The sequence below is a fragment of the Ranitomeya variabilis genome, chromosome 4, assembly GCF_051348905.1.
Source record: "Ranitomeya variabilis isolate aRanVar5 chromosome 4, aRanVar5.hap1, whole genome shotgun sequence".
Classification (NCBI taxonomy): Eukaryota; Metazoa; Chordata; class Amphibia; order Anura; family Dendrobatidae; genus Ranitomeya; species Ranitomeya variabilis.
Genome location: NC_135235.1, coordinates 745362861 through 745376033, shown reverse-complemented (window position 1 = coordinate 745376033; position 13173 = coordinate 745362861). Strand labels below are relative to the sequence as shown.

At 41.6% G+C, this 13173-nt stretch overlaps 2 protein-coding genes across 4 annotated transcripts in view; both read right to left on the bottom strand.

The window, feature by feature from the left end:
- Positions 1 to 13173, bottom strand: part of LOC143768074 (uncharacterized) — an 804664-nt gene that overhangs the window by 759946 nt on the left and 31545 nt on the right. The gene's annotated exons all lie outside the window — the stretch shown is intronic.
- LOC143768085 (oocyte zinc finger protein XlCOF8.4-like) overlaps positions 8257 to 13173 on the bottom strand; it is a 61433-nt gene continuing 56516 nt past the window's right edge. For 2 of the 3 annotated variants that reach the window (XM_077256776.1, XM_077256777.1), the window contains exon 6: positions 8257 to 10239. In XM_077256776.1, the coding sequence (XP_077112891.1) occupies positions 9461 to 10239 (779 nt within the window). In that variant the 3' untranslated portion in view covers positions 8257 to 9460. The remainder of the gene's footprint in view (positions 10240 to 13173) is intronic. The other variant, XR_013213785.1, reaches the window with a different exon arrangement.

The window sequence follows — 13173 nt, the reverse complement described above, 5'->3', positions numbered from 1 at the left end:
TTTTTTTTTTGCATATTCCACACTACTAATGTTAGTAGTGTGTATGTGCAAAATTTGAGTGCTGTAGCTGCTAAAATAAAGGGTTAAATTGCGGAAAAAATTGGCATGGGCTCCCGCGCAATTTTCTCCGCCAGAGTGGCTCCGCTGGATGTCCTCATGAACTGGAGCCTTGGAAAAGTTCCCACGTTCGAGTTCATATGAGGACATCCAGCAGAGGGCGCATTGCCGCAACTCAAGGTAACTACAGATCACCCAGCTTTCCTTTCAGTACCCGGGGGGTTACAGGCATGAGCGAGTGCATTAGCACAGCTCCTGGCTGTAAAATGATTTAACCCCTTCAGATGGATTTACTTCGTGGGACGTGACAGATCATCAGAAGGTATGTATATTGTTGGTTTATTATTTTTCAGAGCGAGGGTCTTCAGGTGGATTGAGAGAGCAATAAAATATTAAAACAACCTGTGTGTTTATTTCATTAAAATACTTTTTAATAATGTGTGTTTTTTTTAACCCTTTCATACAATTGGATTAATAATGGATAGGTGTCATAATTGACGCCTCTCCATTATTAATCTGGCTTAATGTCACCTTACAATAGCAAGGTGACATTAACCCTTCATTACCCCATATCCCACCGCTACAGGGAGTGGGAAGAGAGTGGCCAAGTGCCAGAATAGGCGCATCTTCCAGATGTGCCTTTTCTGGGGTGGCTGGGGGCAGATGTTTGTAGCCAGGGGGGCCAATAACCATGGACCCTCTCTAGGCTATTAATATCTGCCCTCAGTCACTGGCTTTACCACTCTGGCGGAGAAAATTGTGCAGGAGCCCACGCCAATTTTTTCCGCCATTTAACCCTTTATTTTACAAGCTCCAGCGCCCAAATTTTGCACATACACACTACTAACAGTAGTGTGGAATATGCAAAAAAAAAGATATGAGATGTTTTACTGTATGTAAACCATGTCTCATATCATGTCGGGTTTGGGAAGGAGAAATGAAAAGCCGGCAATTGAATTACCGGCTTTTCACATATCTCGTGCTGAATTAAATTTAAATACAGTATATGTATATATATATATGTGTGTGTGTCTCAATGACATATATATATATATATATATATATATTATACTGTATATATGTTTTAACGAACATTTGAGCACATAAATCCATTAGATGTCGGTTTTGCAAGCCTGCGAGAAAATCTCGCAGTACGGATGCCATACGGATTACATACGGAGGATGCCATGCGCAAAATACGCTGACACACCCTGCCTACGGAGGACATACGGATCACTATTTTGAGAACATTTCTGCGTATTACAGCCTTAATAAAAGGACCGTTTTTGCATACGCTGAGTGTGAGGCCGGCCTAAGAGGCAAACAATAGCTATTCGAAATGATCAAAAAACAACGTTTAAGACTAATATGACAGCAGTGTATGGTTATTGACCAACTGTAGAAATGCAGAAATTCAAAACTCAACATATAGATAATAGTCTATTCCTCCTGGCTTAGAGAAAATAGACGTGTGGCTAATTAAAATAACATGCTGTGTTGTCACACCAGATTTAGATATTTTTTATGTTTGTCTGCTGTCACACACACACAGACACTTTTTATTGCAAAAACTGCATCGCCATATTTTGAGAGCTATAATTTTTCCATGGTTTTGCTGACAGTCATGTGAGGGCTTGTTTTTTGCAGGACGAGTTGACGTTTATTGGTATAATTTTCAGACACATTATTTGATCGCTTTTTATTTCGATTTTTGGGAGGCAGAATGAACAAAAAGAAGTAATTCCTATATTATTATTATTTTATTTTTTTATGCCGTGTAGTAAAATTGATAAGGCAGTTTTATTCTTTGGATCAGTACGATTACAGCAATACCTCATTTATATTTTTTTATGCTTTAGTGCTTTTACACAATAAAAACTATTTTATTAAAAAAAGAATCGCTTTATTATGAGAGCTAAAACTTTTTTTATTTTTCTGATGGACCCGCTTGTTTTTTGCAAGACAAGATGACGTTTTCAGCGATACAATTTTTATGCAGATTGCTTTTTCTTTCTCGTATTTTTCCACTTTTTGTTCAGCAATATGATGATAAAGCATAGTTTATTGCATTGGCTTTTTTTGCTTGTTTTTACGGTGTTCACTGAAGGGGACGGTTTTATAGGTCAGATTGTTCCAGAAGGGGCGATACCAAATATTTATACTTTTTATTTTAAACATAAATAAATGTAGTTATTGGATTAATATTTTTTCTTTTTTTGTTCTTTTTTAAAAATATATTTTTACATTTTATTAACTTTTTTTTACTCTTTTACATTGTCCCTGGACATCAACTGTAGGGTAAGTTCACACAGGGCGTTTTTGCTGCTTTTTAATGCTAATATCCAGCTGTTTTTTTCCATTGCCAGCAAAGCCTATGAGATTTCAGAAATGTCATGCACACACATTGTTCTTTTGTGTCATCAGGATTTTGTGCTTTGCTGCGTTTTTTGGACATAGAGCATGTGGAGTGCCATCCAGGGCCGTGGGGATACTCGGTAACGTGCTCGACACAGTTCTTAACAGGAAAGGTCATGGCAGCAGTGACCCGGTTCGTGGCCCTGGGCATCCAATTAAAGGGGATGTTTTGTAGAAAAGTGGAAAAATGGGACTTGTTCGTGACAACACCTGAGGTACTCGGCCAGGGGTGGCGCGATGCTGCTTAACCCCTTCCTGACATCAGACGTACTATCCCGTCGAGGTGGGGTGGGCCCGTATGACCACCGACGGGATAGTACGTCATCACCGATCAGCGGCGCTCACTGGGGGAGCGCGGCCGATCGCGGCCGGGTGTCAGCTGCATATCGCAGCTGACATCCGGCACTATGTGCCAGGAGCGGTCACGGACCGCCCCCGGCACATTAACCCCCGGCACACCGCGATCAAACATGATCGCAGTGTACCGGCGGTATAGGGAAGCATCGCGCAGGGAGGGGGCTCCCTGCGGGCTTCCCTGAGACCCCCGGAGCAACGCGATGTGATCGCGTTGCTGCGAGGGTCTCCTACCTCCTGTCCCTGCAGACCCCGGATCCAAGATGGCCGCGGCATCCGGGTCCTGCAGGGAAGGAGGTGGCTTACCGAGTGTCTGCTCAGAGCAGACACTTGGTAAGCCTGCAGCCCTGCACAGCAGATCGTCGATCTGGCAGAGTGCTGTGCACACTGCCAGATCAATGATCTGTGATGTCCCCCCCTGGGACAAAGTAAAAAAGTAAAAAAAAAATTTTTCCACATGTGTAAAAAAAAAAAAAAAAAATTCCTAAATAAATAATAAAAAAAAAATATATATTATTCCCATAAATACATTTCTTTATCTAAATAAAAAAAACAAAACAATAAAAGTACACATTTAGTATCGCTGCGTCCGTAACGACCCAACCTATAAAACTGCCCCACTAGTTAACCCCTTCAGTAAACACCGTAAGAAAAAAAAAAAAAAAACGAGGCAAAAAACAACGCTTTATTACCATACCGCCGAACAAAAAGTGGAATAACAGGCGATCAAAAAGATTGATATAAATATCCATGGTACCGCTGAAAACGTCATCTTGTCCCGCAAAAAACAAGCCGCCATACAGCATCATCAGCAAAAAAATAAAAAAGTTATAGTCCTCAGAATAAAGCGATACCAAAATAATTATTTTTTCTATATTTTAGTTTTTATCGTATAAAAGCGCCAAAACATAAAAAAAGATATAAATGAGATATCGCTGTAATCGTACTGACCCGAAGAATAAAACTGCTTTATCAATTTTACCAAGCGCGGAACGGTATAAACGCCTCCCCCAAAAGAAATTCATGAATAGCTGGTTTTTGGTCATTCTGCCTCACAAAAATCGGAATAAAAAGCGATCAAAAATGGTCACGTGTCCGAAAATGTTACCAATAAAAACGTCAACTCGTCCCGCAAAAAACAAGACCTCACATGACTCTGTGGAGCAAAATGTGGAAAAATTATAGGTCTCAAAATGTGGAGACGCAAAAACTTTTTTGCTATAAAAAGCGTCGCTGGTTTCACACTTGCGTTTTTGTCTGCAGCGTTTTTTGCACAAAAAAACGCATGCGTTTTTTCCCTATATTTAACATTGAAAACGCATGCGGTTTTTTTGTACGCGTTTGGTCGCGTTTTCAAACGCATGCGGTTTTTTTCTGCATGCGTTCATTTTCAGAAATACAACCTGCAGTATTTTCTTGCTTTTTTAAGCACATGCGTTTGTTTGCGTTAAAAACGCATGCATTTTTTCGAAAAAAAACAGAAAACACACTGAAAAGCCACCCACCACCATCAAGGTGATAAAGGGATCCAAACCCTAACCCTAACTCTACCCCTAACCTCACCCCTAACCGTTTAATGAACATTTTCTGACAGTCATAGTGCCACGTATTTCAGTGCCACGTATTTCAGTGCCACGTATTTCAGTGCCACGTATTTCAGTGCCACGTGTTTCAGTGCCACGTATTTCAGTGCCACGTATTTCAGTGCCACGTATCACGTATTTCAGTGCCACGTATCACGTATTTCAGTGCCACGTATCACGTATTTCAGTGCCACATATTTTAGTACCACGTATTTCAGTGCCACGTATTTCAGTTGCACGTATTTCAGTGCCACGTATTTCAGTGCCACGTATTTCAGTGCCACGTGTTTCAGTGCCATGTATTTAAGTGCCACGTATCACATATTTCAGTGCCACGTATTTCAGTGCCACGTATTTCAGTGCCACGTATTTCAGTGCCACGTATTTCAGTGCCACGAATCACATATTTCAGTGCCACGTATTTCAGTGCCACGTATTTCAGTGCCACGTATTTCAGTGCCACGTATTTCAGTGCCACGTATTTAAGTGCCACGTATCACATATTTCAGTGCCACGTATTTAAGTGCCACGTATTTCAGTGCCACGTATTTCAGTGCCACGTATTTCAGTGCCACGTATTTCAGTGCCACGTATTTCAGTGCCACGTATCACGTATTTCAGTGCCACGTGTTTCAGTGCCACGTATTTAAGTGCCACGTATCACGTATTTCAGTGCCACGTATTTCAGTGCCACGTATTTCAGTGCCACGTATTTCAGTGCCACGTATTTCAGTCACGTTTAGGGTTAGGGGTAGGGTTAGGGTTAGGGTTGGGGCTAAAGTTAGGGTTGGGGCTAAAGTTAGGGTTAGGGTTTGGATTACATTTACGTTTGGATTAGGGTTGGGATTAGAATTATGGGTGTGTCAGGGCTAGGGGTGTGGTTAGGGTTACCGTTGGGATTAGGGTTAGGGGTGTGTTTGGGTTAGGGTTTCAGGTAGAATTGGGGAGTTTCCACTGTCCAGGCACATCAGGGGCTCTCCAAGCGCGACATGGCGTCCAATCTCAATTCCAGCCAATTCTGCGTTGAAAAAGTAAAACAGTGCTCCTTCCCTTCCGAGCTCTCCCGTGCGCCCAAAAAGGGGTTTACCCCAACATATGTGTTATCAGCGTACTCGGGACAAATTGAACAGCAACTTCTGGGGTCCAAGTTCTCTTGTTATCCTTAGGAAAATAAAAATTTGGGGGGCTAAAAATCATTTTTGTGGGAAAAAAAAGATGTTTTATTTTCACGGCTCTGCGTTATAAACTGTAGTGAAACACTTGGGGGTTCAAAGTTCTCACAACACATCTAGATAAGTTCCTTGGGAGGTCTAGTTTCCAATATGGGGTCACTTGTGGGGGGTTTGTACTGTTTGGGTACATCAGGGGCTCTGCAAATGCAACGTGACGGCTGCTGACCAATCCATTTAAGTCTGCATTCCAAATGGCGCTCCTTCCCTTCCGAGCTCTGTCATGCGCCCAAACAGTGGTTCCCCCCCACATATGGGGTATCAGCGTACTCAGGACAAATTGGAAAACAAATTTTGGGGTCCAATTTATTCTGTTACCCTTGTAAAAATACAAAGCTGGGTGCTAAAAAATCATTTTTGTGAAAAAAAAAAAAAAGAATTTTTATTTTCACGGCAATGTAAACAATGGTTTACACCCACATATGGGGTATCAGCGTACTCAGGACAAATTGCACAACATTTTTTGGGGTCCAATTTCTTCTCTTACCCTTGGGAAAATAAAAAATTGGGGGCAAAAAGATCATTTTTGTGAAAAAATATGATTTTTTATTTTTACGGCTCTGCATTATAAACTTCTGTGAAGCACTTGGTGGGTCAAAGTGCTCACCACACATCAAGATAAGTTCCTTAGGGGGTCTACTTTCCAAAATGGTGTCACTTGTAGGGGGTTTCAGTGTTTAGGCACATCAGGGGCTCTCCAAACGCAACATGGCGTCCCATCTCAATTCCAGTCAATTTTGCATTGAAAAGTCAAATGGCGCTCCTTTCCTTCCGAGCTCTGCCATACGCCCAAACAGTGGTTTACCCCCACATATGGGGTATCAGCATACTCAGGACAAATTGTACAACAACTTTGGGGGTCCATTTTCTCCTGTTACCCTTGGTAAAATAAAACAAATTGGAGCTGAAATAAATTGTGTGTGAAAAAAAGTTAAATGTTCATTTTTATTTAAACATTCCAAAAATTCCTGTGAAACACCTGAAGGATTAATAAACTTCTTGAATGTGGTTTTGAGCACCTTGAGGGGTGCAGTTTTTAGAATGGTGTCACACTTGAGTATTTTCTATCATATAGACCCCTCAAAATGACTTCAAATGAGATGTGGTCCCTAAAAAAAAATGGTGTTGTAAAAATGAGAAATTGCTGGTCAACTTTTAACCCTTATAACTCCGTCACAAAAAAAAATTTTGGTTCCAAAATTGTACTGATGTAAAGTAGACATGTGGGAAATGTTACTTATTAAGTATTTTGCGTGACATATGTCTGTGATTTAAGGGCATAAAAATTCAAAGTTGGAAAATTGCAAAATTTTCATAATTTTCGCCAAATTTCCATTTTTTTCACAAATAAACGCAAGTTATATCGAATAAATTTTACCACTAACATGAAGTACAATATGTCACGAGAAAACAATGTCAGAATCGCCAAGATCCGTCAAAGCGTTCCAGAGTTATAGCCTCATAAAGGGACAGTGGTCAGAATTGTAAAAATTGGCCCGGTCATTAACGTGCAAACCACCCTTGGGGGTGAAGGGGTTAAAGGGATCACTGGGGCTGACAGTGCTGCAGCAGAGTTGGTATGGCTCCCCACAGGTGGAGCTTAGCCCCAGAACTACCAATGCAATCGGTGAGGGTTGATAGACGGTGGGGTGCAGGATGGAAGGTACAGGAAATAATCGGAGGACACAGGAATTGCAGTTACCTTTACCTTTTACTGGTGAAGTGTTGATGGGGTCTGGGCAACCTGGGTGTAACTTCGGATCCATCTAGCCAGGTGGGTTCGGTGGCCTTCCTTTGACACTGTACTCTCTGTCTGAAGCTTCACACAAGGTCTCTCAGTGTCTGTTACACCTAACCCATATGGTTAACAGCATGAGCTTTTCATGGGCATTGTCTTCTCACTGGCAGCCCCAGACTCCTATCTTGCTGTGTTGCCTCCAGGTTAGATGGGACAGGAGACTTGCAATCTCCTGTCCTCCGGTTCTAGTTGCTGGGCCTTTTAGTACCCGTGCAACCACTGACTCCGGTGTCCAGTTTCTCTTGCGCTTAATAATAGGAAAAGCTCAATCGCAGCTCCTCTCCCAGTCTCTCTCCTACATGCTTCCTCACCTTCACAGTCTCACACTGAACTAACTAATCCCGCCTTCAGACCAGAACTTGTAGGGAAGTTCCCCTGAAACCGGGTTTAGAGATCCCTCTTCTGGTCTGGAGTCAGGAAGGTGTTGTATGTTTGTATTACCTGCTAAAGGGATCCATCCTTACCTCCAGGCATGACATCACCCTCCTCGTGAGGAAGGCAGCGCCATTGTGGCATCCAGACTCATGGGGTGCCACACGTCACTTCTTTCAGCATTTTTGCTGCTTTTTTTATCCACTGGCTTGAATGAGTGTTGAAAAAAAGCTGCAAAAACCCAGGTATCATTACTTGCTGCTTTTTTTTCTTCAGAAAAGTCATGGCCAGCAGGAAGTGACCTCAAAGCCAAGAGCTTGGGGTGTGGTTAGTGAGGTGTCCATTGTGACAGTGAGCTATTGTGAGGGAGCTTCTGGTAGTAGCCATATCTTGGTAGAGGAGGGTGAGCATTAATGTTTCCAAACTAATCATGGAGGTAATATATACATAATACATACACACACATACATACACACACACATATACACACATATATATACATATACATACACACTGTATATATATATATATATTTATTTTTTTCTTCAAGCAACAATTGTTCCCATTTTCTACTCACAACGAACTATGGGTGGTTCTACAGGAAGCAGTTATTTTTTTTTCCTCTGGGGGAACTCAACTTTATTAGCATGCACAAAGAGACAAAAATGCATGAATAAAAAACGCACCTAAACCTCCGTTTTTGCAGCAGCTTCTTTCCTGCCAAGAAATCAGGTTTTGATGCAGAAAAAAAAGCAGAAAAAATGCCCTGTGTGAAGTTACCCATATAATGACAGATCGCTGATCTAGCTTTTCACAGCGCCATATCTGTATGGAGGTTTGTGGGAACACAGCTCCTGTGGCGCCGTATATATGTGGTGCAAGTCTGGAAGGGGTTAAATGATGCGGTCTATGAAGGGATGATGAGCCAAGTTGTGCCCTTTCAAATACCTGTGCCTTCTTATACAGACAATAGGAGATATTCCTTCTAGTACAGACCATTTTACATCCCCCTTCAAAGCTGAGAATCCAGGAGAAAAGGTGCCAGGATTGACACCTACCTCCAGCAAAAGCCCCTTTGTGCTTACAATATTGGTATATCCAGCTTCACCCTTTTGTCAACTAAATGTAACTACTGCCTTAAGGTACCTTCACACTCAGCAACTTTACAACGAGAACGACAACGATCCGTGACGTTGCAGTGTCCTAGTTAGCGATATCCTTGTGTTTGACATGCAGCAGCGATCTGGATCCCGCTGTGATATCGCCGGTCGGAGCTAGAAGTCCAGAACTTTATTTGGTCGTCAGATCGGCATGTATCGTTGTGTTTGACAGCAAAAGCAACGACGACAGCAATGTTTTACATGGAGCTAACGACCTGTGAGAATGATAAATGAGTCACCGTTACGTCACAGAATCGCTCCTGCATCGTTCTGGAGCTGCTGTGTTTGACATCTCTACAGCGACCTAAACAGCGACGCTGCAGCGATCGGCTCGTTGTCTATATCGCTGCAGCGTCGCTGAGTGTGACGGTACCTTTACTGATTTCCCTTATTCACTATTTCCTTCACACTCTACATGAGTTTTTAGAGGATTTAGAAGATCTGATTCCCAGTAACAACATTACCTCCATTCTGAACATAAAAAAATTGTTTCTACCCTGTATGAGTTTTCAGATGTGCAACAAGTTTTGAACTCGAACTATAACATTTCCCACATTCTGGACATGAATATGGTTTCTGTCCTATGTGGATTCTTTGATGTTGAAGAAGATCTGATCGCTCGCTAAAACATTTCCCACATTCTGGACATGGATATGGCTTCTCTCCTGTGTGGATTCTTTGATGTTGAAGAAGATCTGATCTCCGGCTTAAACATTTCCCACATTCTGGACATGAATACAGCTTCTCCCCTGTGTGACGTCTGTAATGTGCAAGCAAATTTGACTTCAGGTTGAAACATTTCCCACATTCTGAACATGAAAATGGTTTTTCTCCTGTGTGAATTCGCTGATGCACAACAAAATGTGATTTCTGGTTGAAACATTTCCCACATTCTGAACATGAAAAAGGCTTCTGCCCTGTGTGACTTCTGTAATGTGTATGCAAATGTGACTTATGTTTAAAACCTTTCCCACATTCTGAACATGAAAATGGCTTTTCTCCTGTGTGACTTCTCTCATGTACAAGCAATTTAGATTTGTGTATAAAATATTTCCCACATTCTGAACAGGAAAATGGTTTCTTCTCTGTGTGAATTATTTGATGTTCAACATCACTTTTGCTGCTTTCATTTTGCTTAACAGTCTGTGATGAATCCAAATAGGTGACTGACTGAAAAGGCTCCAAAGATTGATTTTTGCCCTGAAGGGCTGGAGGTAGAGCTGGAATAATGGCATGCTTTTCATAGGTATCCGATTTGACACCACAGTCATCTGCCAAGAATAAAACAGATTTTATTATTTTTCAATATCAAATGCCTTATATTTTATATAATTTCTATATACATAATTTGATACAACTCAAAGTATAATGAAAACTACGACCCAAGACAGTGGTGAGCCACCTGTTCACAAATCCCATGGTACTGAACCTCTAAAAGTACAATCAACAAACATATACAAATGAAGAAACGTTTGAAGCAATAAAGAGAGGATTAAAAGTAAGCGTTATTACATTACAATCTATAGCAACAGATAAAAATATACACCATAAAAACATGCAAGATTCTTAAAGGGGTATTCCCAGCTCTGATCAACTATCCCAATATGTAGAAGGTGTAATAATAATATTAGGAAATATGTAGTATAGTTCTTCTGACTCACTATGTTGCTCACCCCACAAGCAGAGCATTGCATTAGTTTAGGTATCCATGGTTAATACCACTGATATAGTGGCTGTTAGTTGCTAGTGGTCATAACCATGGCTACCTAAGCTACTGCAATGCCCTGGACATGCGGTAAGTGACATAGAGAATCAGATCATATCTCTCACCTGTCCAAAGTTGAAAGAATCCAAAGTGTCCCATGCTGTAATGCATCTGTGCGACATTTGCTCATCAGCATAAGAGGTGGCCTGAGGCGACTGATCACGTTGAAAAGCTGGGGAGTATGATTTCTCACGGTGAACTGCGATGATCTCACTGAGGTCATCACTGTTCATAGGCCCGCTCTCGCTACAGGGAGTAATTTTCCCCTACTCTTCAGTGGGAGCGGTTGCCTCATAACCCTCTATCAAACTCAATCGCACCCAAAAAGCACTAAAAATATTGGCTGGTGACTAATTCATCCAACCTTTATCTACCCCCAATTCCTCAAGATGGCTGGACCATCATTGTAAATAAGCCCCTGTACTTTGCGTCACCCCCAACACATTGCAGATTGTAAGCTCGTACAGGCAGGGTCGTCAATATCTTTGCATTAATTATTGTATTATCGTTAACTTTCTTATGACTCGTGTATATGAACTGTTGAATTGTAAAGCGCTGCGAAATATGTTGGCGCTATATAAATAAAGATTATTATTATGAGCAAATGTCGCACAGATGGGATTATGGCGTTGGTAACTCAATTCTTTCAACTTTGGACAGGTGAGAGATATTGTTGTCTTATTTTTGTTTGCTTACGGCAATGGCTTCAGGGGATTATGTTTTAAGAGCTTGTACCCATTACCCTGAAAAAAAAAAAAAAAAAGATCCAATTTCAGTCCAGAAAAGTAGGACTAAGGTCATGAACGTGCCATGCGATTTTCATGTGAGTATAATCCGATTTTTCACACCTAGCATCTGACTGACATCCGAATGCCACGGCAATAGCGCTGACGTTAGTAAGTTGAAATGAGTTCATTGGTTGTGAACTCACATGACTTTTCTTACAGCAGCGTGAGCATGAGAACTTTCTCACGCTCCTTGTGACATCAGTGATGTGAAGAGAGTTCACTGCGAGACACTGAGCTGAGCAAGCACTCACAGCTCAGTGTCTCTGCTGGATGGCAGCAGAGCTAGACCCATCATGGGACAAAAGGATTATTATCTTCTCGGAGGACAGGTGAGGAATATTGTTTTTTATTATTTTAATTCTGCTACAGGAGACATTACCTTCAGTGGACTGCGCGATGATGGGAGTATGGTTTATTTTAGATTCATTAAAGGAGTCGTGGTCATTCTTTCAATTAAAGACTTTATTCTTGGTGTGTATTTTTTTAAATTCAATTTGACTATGGGGTTAGTAATGGGGGAATCTTATTGACGCCTCTCTATTACCAATCTCTGGGCTTGATGTCACCTGACAATACAAAGGTGACATCAATCCCACCATCACCCCACTTTCCACCACACCAAGGCAAGTGGGAAGAGCGAGGTTAAGTGCCAGAATTGGTGCATCTTATATATGCTCCATTTCTGGGGTGGCTGAGAGCTGATGTTTTTAGTCTGGAATGGGGACAATGTCCATGGTCCCTTTGTAGGCTATTAATATCAGCCCGCAGCAAGTCTTTGCCTATTAATTATAGGGGGACTTTATGTCATTTTTTGGAGGGGGGCTCTTTTTTATAACCAGGAAAGGCTAAGAATACAGCTGTGAACTGATATTAATATCCTAGGAAGCTTCATATGTATCACCCCCTTCGCAGGCTATAAACATCTTCCCCCAACTATCTGCTTGCCCTCGGCTGGTTAATAAATTGTCGGGGGGCCCCACACCAGTTTTTTCAGAAAATAATTTAGTAACTAATAAAATACATGTAAAGTAAGCTGCATACACACTGTACTAATTCTATATGTGACTGACATCGAAATTTATGCATGCGGCAAATGAATAGCCGGCTTTTCATCAAAAAAGATGTTTTTTTTAATACACTCAAAGTAAATCAAACTTCTGTGAAATCAAACTGTCCACTTAGTAGGCAACACTGTTTGACAATCAATTTCACATGCTGTTGTGCAAATGGAATAGACAACAGATAAAAATTATTGACAATTATCAAGACACTCAATAAAGGAGTGGTTTTGTAGGTGGGGACCACAGACCACATCTCAGTACCAATGCTTTCTGGCCCATTTTTTTGGTCACTTTTGAATGTTGGTTGTGCTTTCACAATTGTGGTAGCATGAGACGGACTCTACAAACCCACACAAGTGGCTCAGGTAGTGCAGCTCATCCAGGATGGCACATCAATGCGAGCTGTGGCAAGAAGGTTTGCTGTGTCTGTCAGCGTAGTGTCCAGAGGCTGGAGGCGCATCCAGGAGACAGGCCAGTACACCATGAGACGTGGAGGGGGCCGTAGGAGGGCAACAACCCAGCAGCAGGATTGCTACCTCAGCCTTTGTGCAAGGAGGAACAGGAGGAGCACTGCCAGAGACCTGCAAAATA